Here is a 12,061-nt window from a genome sequence, read left to right as displayed (position 1 = left end):
TAAATAAATAATAAAGCCTGTAAGCAGCGCACGCTCCTTGTCTAAGTAATATCCCAACACTTCTTGAGAACGTAGAGGATTTTTAATAGGAGCTTAATTGCAAAGTTGCCTGTTTTAACAGGCAACTTTGCAGTTTTACCCATTTAAGAACTTGGGAGAACCTCTTCAAAAGGCACCAAACTCACCCCGTTTCTTCACAAAGTATACTTTTAATTGTTCACCCAAAGGGGCAGGAAAGAGAAGAGACTGACCTAAAGCATTGGTGCCATTATCTACACCCCCGACCAAGCAGACAGATTTCTTCCTGCATCATTTCCATGGCCAAGCACAGTAATGAAGTCTGCCAGATATGTGGGACTCATAAGCTACGGGCTGACAACAATTTTTTTTATGTAAATAGGTGCAAATTCTATATGTGTATCCAGAATGCTATATTCATTAAATAGTTGTCTTAAGCTACCACTGGGGAAACTCTATGGTTGTATTCGGAAATTTATGACTGAAAAACTGAACTTCAACCAATGTAAAGATGTATTAAATGGTTACTAGTCAACAAACTGCATAAACAGTACAAGCTAGTGTAAGAAACTTTGTAATATATCTTATCAGAGAAATTGGCTTCTTTCTCCACTTATGAGCCAATTCCTCCTCTTTCAAACTCACTATCCACTATGAAAAAATAAAAACAGGCAAAGCAAGACGGACTGCCAGAAAAGTGAGGAGTCAGGTTACATCTCCTATTATTTCCTATGGAGAAGGGAGGGAGGAGGAGTGAAGAGCAGAGTGATGATGCAGGGAAAAGCAGAGACAGGCAGATCTTGCTGTAGATAGAGTGATTTAGCTTATCCCTGAGCTGGATTCACAGCTACACTGTACATGTCCTAAACACAGAATTAGGAGTAGGAATCCCTATGTAATGTGTATGAGAGACAACATAGCAGCTAGTATGCGCCCACTATTTCAGAGACAGCTGAAATATGTATTCTGTAAAGGAGAAAACTGGTGGGATATGCAAGTCATAAAATGGCCAGAAATAGTGATATTCTTGCTGTACACACACACACACACACACACGACAATTTATTCTGCAAGAAGTTACCTGAAATTAATGGAAGCTTTAAGAAATGAAATGATACAGAAGTTTGGATCTAAAAGGTCTTTTAAAAAAAACTTCTGAAAAGTTTTGATTGGTAGCGATCAAGTCACAAACATCCCCACCAAGTTCTGAAACAGAGGCAGAAGAGTTCAGCTGGGTCGCTATAGAACGGAGCACAGGCCCAATAGAAGTCGGTGGGTTATACACATCTCAAAGCAAGCCTGTCCATGCAGAGCCGACCACAGCTAAAAAATCAGCACTCATTTAAGTGCCTTTGTTACAGCGATCAGTGGGGTCCCAGCAACTAGACTCCCACCAATTAAAAAAAAGGGTTTGTAAAAATAAAAGTTACACATTTTTACAAATAGTTTTCTAACTTTTATTTTCTGTCTCTACAATAACTTTTATCTAATATGTTGCACACAACAATGAGAGTATTCTTTATTTAAGCTAAGTAACAGCAAGTACCAGCCCTGAAAATATACAGAATCTTCATAGAGCCCAATACCAAAGTGACAGGACAGGGAGCAGATACAGTACCTTCTCTCCTGGCCTCCCGTCCTTTACGTCTCTCCTCGGCTCGCCTCTGTCGCTCTTTCAGTTCCTTCTGCTGTTCCCATAGTTTCCTTTCGCGCTCACGATTACGTTCCAGTTGTTCCAAACGGTCGCTGCAAAAAAAGAAAAAAGTTACATTAAAGTTAAAAGAGCTGAAATATCTAATAATCAGTCATAGAATGATCACAGGCTCTTCCACTCATTGATTGGGAGGTGGCTTTGAAAACCTGTGTGTACTTTGTATGCAGTCAGTCAGTAACCCCTGAGGACACCGAAACAAACGCATCCAGTCAAAAAAATAAGGCTTCTTGATGTAAAGTGACAGTTTTACATTACGCCCCACATTTTGGGACTTTTGATCTTGCAAGTAGAATCTAATGCTAAAGTGTGCAGCGATTTTAGAAAAGGTACTACCCAGTCTCTGCGTCTTCCTGTTTGAACATAGGCGTTGCACTTTCCTCCATCTAATCTTTGGCTGGACTCGAGCAAGCAGAGTCATGGACACTTGAGCATGTGTCCAGAGGAATTTACCATGCTCCAGTAGCGACCCAGCGAGGAGGTTCTTCTGGCTTTGACATGGCTGGAAATAAGGCCTTAAATCGCCAAGATTAAACTAAAAGTTTCTTCTGTTGTACGCACATAACTAAGCACTTTTAGGGTTGTTTAGATTTCAAAGCTCACGGACAACTTATATCAGCAATGCATATAATGAAGTCTCTTGTGCAGGGTGTCAAAAGACTGTTTGATATCCTGGGGTAAGGGGCTCCTTCCCTATCCATCCCTGCTCCCCGGATCACTTCTAATGGAGAAGACGCCGGAGCCACGTACCTTGCTGAGCTCCTAAATCAGCCATTATCTGTCCCGTCCCCCACCCAGGGAAGTGGAGAGTAGTAGTGTATAAGAATACACAAATCAGACTAACAATGGAAGACATACAGGGATGAATGATAATACCAATCATACAAATATGCACTCACAAACAGAGTGGAAAAACGGGAAGTAAAGGGAAGGAAAAAGCAAATAGGAGAGGATGAGAATATGCACACAAACAAATCACCAAGCAACAGTCTTTAGAACAACACTCCAAATGCCTCCTCAAACCAGCAACACCTCCAACTCCAGGCAGTATAACACTGGCAATCCCTGATGCCAGAGGGGATTCTATAAAGCAGAGGGGAGTGGCCAACACTCAACAGCCAAGACCATCAAAGCAATAAAGTTCCACACTCTCAACTGAACAGATAACCCCTGCACTGCTAGCAGAAACCTGCACTGTTTAATATGATGGTGAAGTGCTAGTAATCAGTGCAGGAGAATGTGAAATCAGAATCCCCGGTCTTCAGACCCCTCTCTGTCACGGTGAACCCATGACACAGGGTCCCTTTTTATCTCTAAGCTATAACTCTACCAACAGAGCAAGCTAGTAGAGAACATGGCAGTCATCAGACGTCACTCTGTCGTACGTAACAATCCTGTATAAAAAGATTGGCAATTCATTTGAACAAGATCCACTTGTCACAACATATGACATTGTTGATGTTAGGACGTGGATTTTCCTTACTTGACAATCCCTTTCAACGCGACTCTCTAGGAAGTGGAAACATTGATCATACACAACACATGATGCTCGGCTCTCCTTACCGTTCCCTCCTCGAATGCTCCCGGGCCAGCTCCCTCCTCTTCAGCCGCTCCCGCTCACGGCGAACTTTGTCTTGTTCTTCTCTGTGTCTTTTTCGCCTATCAGGCTCTCGGTCTTTTTCCTTCCCACGCATATATTTACCTGCTCCGTAATAAACATCACAAGGCGGTCATTACAAGCTATTCATCTAGGTGAGTAACATGCCACCATCATCCATAGTTATTAACCATCTATGAACCCTCCAATTCAATGTAATGTTCATGAAATCATGGCAGACCCCTTCCTCCATTATAGTGCACTAAGTAGGGGTTCACTGTACATGTTTCTTATGACCCTGCAAGTGTATTCCAAGTATGAGATTGCTTAGCATTATTTAGAAGAGGTTGCATACGTGTTTGAACTCCTGAACTTACACCCCATTATATAGACGCACCTTCGGTAGAATGGCTGCGGTGTCGGCGTTTCTCTTTCTTCTTCTCATCTTTCCTATGATGAGATTTTTCTTTTCGAGAAACTTGCTGTGGAGGTTTAATAGCCAACGAGTCGTCTTCTTCACCTCTAGGAATAAAGAAATCACCAAGAAAGGAAATTAAAAACACAGGATTTGTTTTATTTTATTTTTTCAGTCAAGCAAAACTGAGAATCCATATTGATTCAGGCTTGGATCTGAATAGGATCCAGGTATAGTGGCTTTAACCATCCAATCTTTGCTTACAGTGCGTTACCGCTGCAGGCAATCAGAGGCCTCGGTGGTTAAGCGCCATAATTGGTATCACCACTCACAGTGCTGACCCATGATTACGGTAAGTACGGCATGTGACTGGTTACAGGGACCAAATGCTGCCAGCTTGTGAATACGGACAAGCGATGACCACCAGATCATTAGTGAGGTTATAAAGTGGTGAGATTTTTTTTTTCTAGAAATTAATATGAACTCTAATATGTGTCTGCAAGAAAAATTTTAAGGATGGTCAAAGGCGTTGTCCACATTTTATAATTTGACGGACACAAGACAGGGGAGGTACTGAAGAGAATAGGAGCCGATCTGCAGGACCCAGCAGCATTCACTAAACAGTGTGGTGTCCTGCTCCGTACTATGTTCACATCCGGCCACCGTCGGGGGGTATAAAAACTGATCAGTGGGGCTGCTGAATGTCGAACCCATACCAATGTGATAGAGATGAGTGAAATGATTGTCAGGACCTTTATCCAGCGGCCATGACCCGGCTGCCGGACAAGGGTCCTGCGAATCTCTTTGCTCATCTGATATTCATGACCTAGCCTGAGGATTGGTCATCAATATAAAAGTAGTGGACAACCCCATTAAAATTAAGTAAAAATGAAGAATATACGCCTTGCTATATCTAAAGTTTAAACATCACTGGTCGTGGGGGGATATCAAAAATTTAGAAGAATGAATTCTGTACCGGTCTTCCATAGAATCTTCACGTCTGTAAGGGGAATTTCTAATAGTAATCTCCATTCTGTGATCTCTTAACTCGCCTTCTTCTAATGAGTCTCTCTTGGAATCACAGTCATCAACCTGGGAAGGATAGAAAAAAAGGTAAAAGTAAGAAACTAAAGGCAAAAAGACTGACGTAAACTAAAGTTCAAACTGAAAAGTATAAAGTGAGAAAAAGCTGACACTGCCAAGTGTAAAAGACATAATTAAAGGGGTTGTCTCGTGACAGACATTTAGGACATGTCCATAGGATCCTCTGTGACCTGCACCAATCTCCGGAAATGGGAATCCCACAATTGGTGCCGGTCCTGCAGTGACAAGTGAGGTGGCCGCACACGTACCAGCCTTCTCCAGAGACTACTAGAATACATATCTGGTATCGTCGCGTCCGGAAAAACTCGATCTATATAACTGTCAGACTAGTTGACTCCTTCTGTGCACACCGTTAAAAAAAAAAATTAAAAAATGGTGCAAAAAACTATGCTTTTTCATCACAACGCCGAACAAAACGCAATCAAAAAGTCAAAATATGGGGATGCAAGAACTTGTTTTTGTTAAAAAAAAGAATCTTTCAGTGTGTGACATCTGTCAATCATAAAAACCCAATAGGAATCTGGCATCGCTGTAATCACACCGACCCGAAGAATAAAGTCGTTTAATCACTTATACCGCACGAGGAACGGCGTAAAAGATAAATATATTCAATTCTTCACCTGCTGCTGATTTGTTTATTCTGTCTCCCAAAGATCGCAATATGGCTCGGCTCACATTTATCCTGCGCTCTGCGCTGAGCGCTTACATAGGGGTTTCCGTGTAAATCTCTGAAATACGGGATTCAGACGGAACCCCCGGCGGAAGGTTCCCTGTAATGAGTCAGATGGAGACAGGGCTGTGCAGTCGGAGTCATGGAAATTGAGGAGTCGGGGGTTTGGCTTACCGACTCCACAGCCCTGGATGGAGGCACTGTGGACACTGTCTGGCCTGTGATCTCACGGTGTCCGTCTTTTGAAGCGTGTATAAAAGTGCAGTCCGCCACAGTTTTGTGCACTTCTGAAAAGAAGGACACCGCTGGACAGAGGCCAGAGTAACTCTGCTGCCTCATTATAGTGAATGGATCCCTCGGGGGTTTCATCTGAATCACGTCACTCGTAGATTTAGATGGAAACCACAATGTAAGTGCTCAACATAGAGCACAGGATAAATGTGATCCAAAATGTTATGTAAAATGTTCCCCATAAAAGCTTCAACTCAATCCACAAAAAAGCCCCCACTCAGGTCTGTCATCTGTCAATGGAAATATAGGGGCTTCTAAGTTACTGTTAGCACAAAGGCCCTGGAAAAGCGAAATGGCTCCTCGCCCCCCCAAAAGAAATCCAGCAAATTCTGTGCTCCAAAATACAAATGTCCCCTCCCTTCTGAGCTCCACAGTGTGCATAAAGCACATTTAGCATCCACATGTTTGGCATTTCTGTAACGATGAGAGCCCGCCTAATTTAAGGGTGCATGTCTCCAGAAGCATGAGCTGGACACTGGTCACTACAGCGTATTGGTCACTACAACGGCAGTTTGCAATTTTCACTCAGCATCATCCACTGCGGCTTGTTTCTGGAAAACACCCTTGGAGTCAAAATAGTCATTTCACCTGTAGATAAATTCCCAGAGGGGTATAATTTCCAAAAAGGGGTCACTTGAGGGGGGATTCTGCTCTTCTAGCACTTAGGGGCTCTGTATATGGAGTCCACAAACTATTCTACAATAATTTGTGCTCCAAGAGTCAAATAGCATCCCTTCCCTCCCGAGCCCTGCCGTGTGGCTAAACAAGACTGTACAGCCACATATGGGGTATTACCAAGTTCAGCAAAAATTGCGTGAAACATTTTGGCACCATTTTTACCCATTGTCCCATCTGAAAATGTAAAATCTGGGGCTAAAACAATTTTAAGTGGTATAAATTTCTGTGAGTCACATGTGGTGTTGATATGATCACTATACTCCTAGAAGAATTAATTGAAAGGTGTAGTTTGTAAAATGGGGTCTTTTATAGGGGGTTCTGCTGTTCTAGCATATCAGGGGCTCTAAAAATGTGACATGGCACCCGCAAACCATAACAGCAAAATCTGCACTGTAATACGGTGCTCATTGACCTTCTGAGTTTTGGGCCGTGCCTCAAAAGTAACTTTCGACCACTTGTGGGGTATTGATGTACTCAGGAGAAATTGTTCAACAAATTGTACTGTTCATTTTCTCCTATTACCCCTTTTGAAAATGGCAAACTTGGGGTCAAAGCAACATTTTAGTGGAAAAAAATTGTAATATTTCATTTATTCAGCCCAATGTTATACAAGTTTGTGAATCACCTGAAGGTTAAAAAAACTCACTACTCCCCTAGATGAATGAGGTGTAGTTTACAAAATGGGGTCACTTGTGGGTGTTTCTGCTATTTTGGCAGGTCAGGGGCTCTTCAAATGTGACATGGTATCCGCAACCTATTCTAGTCAAAATAGAGCTCTTCCCTTCCGAGCCCTGCCGTGCGCCCAAGCAGTAGTGTTCCACCATGTATGGGGTATCGGCGTACTCAGGAGAAATTGCACAACAAATTTTGGCTTCCATTTTCTCCTGTTACCCTTGTGAAAATAAAAAAATTGGGGCTAAAACAACATTTTTTTGAGAAAATCTTGATTTTTTATTTTCACAGCTTAGCACTATAAAAATCTGTAAAGCCCCTGAGGGTGTAAGGTGCTAACCAGTCATCTAAATAAGTTCCTTGAAGGGTCTTGTTTCCAAAATGGGGGTCTCTTATAGGGGGTTTCCACTGTTTAGGCACCTCAGGGGCTCTCCAAACGCGACATGGCGCCGCTATCGATGCTAGACAATTTTGCATTCCAAAAGTCAAATGGCGCTTCTTCCCTTCCGAGCCCTACCAGGCGCCCAAGCAGTAGTTTTCCACCACATATGGGGTATGGGCGTACTCAGGAGAAATTGCAGAACAAATTTAATTGTGCATATTTTCTTGCTATCCTTGTGAAAATAAAAAATATAAGGCTAAATTAACATTTTTGAGGGAAAAATGTGTTTTTTAATTTTTACGGCTCAACATTATAAAATTTTGGGAAGCCCCTGGGGGTTCAATTTGCTCGCCACACATCCAGATAAATTCCTTGAGGGGGTAGAGTTTCCAAAATGGGGTCACTTGTGGGGGGTTTCCACTGTTTAGGCACATAAGGGGCTCTCCAAACGCGACATGGCATCTGCTATGGATTCCAGCCAATTTCGTATTCCAAAATTCTAACGGTGCTCCTTCCCTTCGGAGCACTGCCATGCGTCCAAACCAGGGCTGTGGAATCGGAGCCCATTTTGTCGGTGTCGGTATAAAATGGACCGACTCCGACTCCTAAAGTATATAATAAATTGGGTACAGTAGTTCAATGAAGTTTGTGGGGAATATTTTTTCATAAGAATTTGGGAAAGTTATGAACTGTCCTATAAATGTCTGTCCTATTACTGATCTAAGGGTCTAGACTTTTAGCTGAGATGAATCTGTGCTACAGTCAATTTATCACTTAAACATGAGCCGTGTATGAGGGAGTCGGAGTCGTGAAGATGGAGCCAGAGTCGGTGTCATGGAAATTGAGGAGTCGGAGGTTTCGCTTACCGACTACACAGCCCTGGTCCAAACAGTAGTTTTTCACCACATTTGGGGTATCGGTGTACTGAGGAGAAATCACACAACAAATTTTATGGTGCATTTTCTCCTGCTACCCTTGTGAAAATTAAAAGTTTGGGGCTAAAGTAACATTTTTGTGGGAAAAGGTAAAACTTTCATTTTTTCCTTCTACATTCCATTAATTCCTGTAAAGCATCTGAAGGGTTAATAAACTTCTTGAATGTGGTTTTGAGCACCTTGAGGGGTGCAGTTTTTAGAATGGTGTCACTTTTGTGTATTTTCTGTAATGTAGGCCCCTCAAAGTCACTTCAAATGTGATGTGGGCCCTAAAAATATAGTTGTTGGAAAAATTAGAAACCGCTGGTCAAATTTTAACCCTTATAACTTCCTAACAAAGAAAAAATATGTTTCAAAAATAGTGCTGGCGTAAAGTAGACATGTGGAAAATGTTATCTAGTAACTATTTTGTGTGACATAACTCTCTGATTTAAGGGCATAAAAATTAAACGTTTGAAAATTGAAATATTCTAAATTTTCGTCAAATTTCCGATATTTTCAGAAATAAACGCAAGTCATATCAAACAAATTTTACCACTATCACGAAGTACAATATGTCACGAAAAAACAAATCTCAGAATCAGACGGATCCGTTGAAGCGTTCCAGAGTAATTAACTTATAAAGTGACAGTGATCAGATTTGAAAAAATTGGCCCGGTCAGGAAGGTGCAAACAGGCTCAGGCGCAAAAGGTTAAAGGGCATGTGACTTTGCATAGTCTGCAACTCTCAGGAAAAACAGCCCAATTTACCTATATGTAACCAACAGAGAATCCCATATATCATCGATCCCATAATAATGAAATATTTTCCCAACAAAGATCCAACAGCGCTTGTTTGAGCAAGGACTATTCCTCTCGCCCAACTCATACAGACAGAAGCTGTTGGACGAGAGCGCATGTGATCAATGGGGTGGACTCAGCGGTCAGACACCTATGGCAGCGGTTCATCAGCCTCGAGAGACCACTCATGTTGAAAGCAAGCAGCCCAATCGTACTCCGTCCCCCACTCCACCCCATTCACCCCCCAACATGCAACATCAGTCATTTTTCTGGCTTCTTACATTTTTTGTATGTTTATACTCAGATTTTTCTTCTTGTTCCTTTCTCCTTTTCTTTTCATTTAAAATTTCATCCAGCGTTTTCACTTTCCAGTTGTCTTTTTCATCCCCCATTTGGTGGGTCAACCTAAGAAAAGAAACTTTATTTTAATTTGTTTACAACAAGGTGATTTAAAGAGGCAACAAGCGGCACAATATATATCATATTGCGTTATACAAATGCACTTCCTAAAATACTCTGTTATTCGGATCAGTCCCATTGTCCCCATTTCAGCACATCTTTCCTGGTGGCTCTATTTCCACGTTGGTCCCCGGTTTCTGCGTCTGTACATGACCAATGATTAGAGATGAGCAAACCCGAACTGTAAAGGTCAGGGTTCTTACCGGACACCTAGAGTCCAGTGCTGAACTCCGATACGGAGAGATTTTCCAGCTCCAAAGTTCGGGTCCCCGTTGAACTTTGGATACCAGAACCCGAACTTTCACGTGTTCGCTCATCCCTACCAATGATGTGATGAAGGGGGGTTGTCCATCTGGATCAGTTCAATAGCTAAGCCAGCCCCCTTCTTCATCATTTCTGATGCAGGGACTGGCTTATCTGATGGACTGAGCCTAACAGCTAGTCCCCTTCATCACTTACAGCTATATAGGGAATGGGAACCTTCCTTTCTCTATAGAAGCCAACACAGAACAGGCGCTGAAACTAAGGAATGTACCATAATATAACATCTTATACACAGAGCCCCTTTCCACTCCATCACATACTATTACATGATGGGGCGGGTGTATTGAGCGGAGTCTGCTCCACACAGGGCAGGTGCCGGCTGTGTCATACAGTCAGCACCTGCCTCCAATCACAGGGTATGCAGCTGCCAATTTGTGACAGCAGTACTTAGAGGGTGTGATCTCAGTGGGGTGTCCGTCAGAGCCCCCATCGCCCATCTGTGACACAATCGTGGAGTGCTGATGGGTTGTCATGGCAGTAAGGCGCCTGCTGAGGGCGTAACTGCAGTCATAATCCTCCTAGAAACCCCACGGACTAAAGAAATATGGTGTAAAGTAAGAAATCAATATAAAAAAAGCCCTGGGAACCATAAAGAAGTTATGGCTGCTGGAAGGAGGGGAGGAAAAGACAACAAAGCAAAAATGGAAACTGGTCCCAGCAGGAAGGGGTTAAGGTGTAAAGTGGTCCCTTCACCAGCCTCCTGGCACAGCATCACCCCCAAATAGGTGATAGGTGGGAGTTGTGCCCCCTCCTCCCTCTGGCTCCATGCTTAGGAGGATTGGATGGGCCCCAGTCATATTTTCCAGGCATAATTAATGATTATAGAACCAAGCTGAATGATATCTCTATGGCAACCACCCTGCTCTCTCCCCGGTTACGGTCCTACACCAAAAGGTGACCTATGAGGGTTATAAACACAGGAGACGTCAAGAAAACAATTACCCCAAAGTTCTGCGCCGCGCAGCGTGAGCACCGAGGTCACTTCCTGGTTGTCTGACGTCTGGAACGCAACGTAACAATACGTACGAGCTATCTTTCCTGATGTCTCCACTAGGTGCCGCGCGTGAACAGCAACCGTGTCGTGGGAACCGAGGTCACTTCCTGGTTGCCTGACGTCTGGAACGCAGCGTAACATTACGTACGAGCTGTCTTTCCTGATGTCTCCACTAGGTGCCGCGCGTGAATAGCAACCGTGTCGTGAGCACCGAGGTCACTTCCTGGTTATCTGACGTCTGGAACGCAACGTAACATTCACGAACTTTCTCCAGACGTCGCCACTAGTTGGCGCGCGTGCGCAGTAGCAACCATGGGAACGTTTCCCGCTCTTCTTTTTTTATGTCAGAAATTTGTGAAGTAAAATGACGGTTAAACAAACACAAATATCTTAAGGCTGGGATAGATCTGAAACATTTCTTCTAATCATTCATTATTCAGCCTTTCACAATTATCGCAGGGGAGTCGGGGACTGACTACCAATATGGCCGCCATTGCAGCGTTGTCAAGTAGGGGTTGTCAGTACTTCACTTGACTTCTTTATACGGCCGTCTCACTGAGCCCTAACATGCAATCAATCAATGGTCTTCTAATTAAAATAAGTTTTACGCAAAACCACCCACCATTTTGGCTTTTGTCCATTTCTTCTTGATCCATAACTAGTGTGTCTAAATATGGCGCCATGCATTTATATTTACATCACTATCAGGAGCTACAGACGAAGCGGCGGCTTTTTATACAAAAAAATGACGTAATTTGCTCCAAGTCTTTAGCGTTCGTCACTCCATATTTATCAATTGTCGCACTTTAATTATAAATTTGACACCAATTACGTAAATGAAACTTTTTAAGCATGGTAATACACTTCCCAATGTTAGATAAGAGCCCAATGGGCCCAAATATCACACGTTAACCCCTTCACGACATATGACATATTCACGTCATATGTCATGTTCCCGACATTGAAGCGGGCTCCGGCGCTGAGCCTGCATCTTTCCCTGCACATGATGGCTGATTTAATCAGCCATCATG

At 42.9% G+C, this 12,061-nt stretch overlaps 1 protein-coding gene across 5 annotated transcripts in view; it reads right to left on the bottom strand.

The window, feature by feature from the left end:
- Positions 1-11,113, bottom strand: part of LOC141172503 (cyclin-dependent kinase 11B-like) — a 36,552-nt gene extending 25,439 nt beyond the window's left edge. For 2 of the 5 annotated variants that reach the window (XM_073656790.1, XM_073656791.1), the window contains exons 1-6: positions 10,979-11,113; positions 9,535-9,658; positions 4,718-4,833; positions 3,724-3,848; positions 3,293-3,431; positions 1,637-1,764 (exon numbers count right to left, since the gene is read on the bottom strand). In XM_073656790.1, the coding sequence (XP_073512891.1) occupies positions 1,637-1,764; positions 3,293-3,431; positions 3,724-3,848; positions 4,718-4,833; positions 9,535-9,645 (619 nt within the window). In that variant the 5' untranslated portion in view covers positions 9,646-9,658; positions 10,979-11,113. Of the gene's footprint in view, positions 1-1,636; positions 1,765-3,292; positions 3,432-3,723; positions 3,849-4,717; positions 4,834-8,404; positions 8,465-9,534; positions 9,659-10,894; positions 10,917-10,978 lie in introns of those variants that run through there. The other 3 variants (XM_073656793.1, XM_073656789.1, XM_073656792.1) reach the window with 3 other exon arrangements.
- Between the last annotated feature and the right edge of the window lie 948 nt (positions 11,114-12,061).

This window comes from Phyllobates terribilis, unplaced genomic scaffold, assembly GCF_046119375.1.
Source record: "Phyllobates terribilis strain yellow unplaced genomic scaffold, ASM4611937v1 Scaffold_12__6_contigs__length_324123572, whole genome shotgun sequence".
Classification (NCBI taxonomy): Eukaryota; Metazoa; Chordata; class Amphibia; order Anura; family Dendrobatidae; genus Phyllobates; species Phyllobates terribilis.
This window is presented reverse-complemented; position numbering and strand designations above follow the sequence as displayed.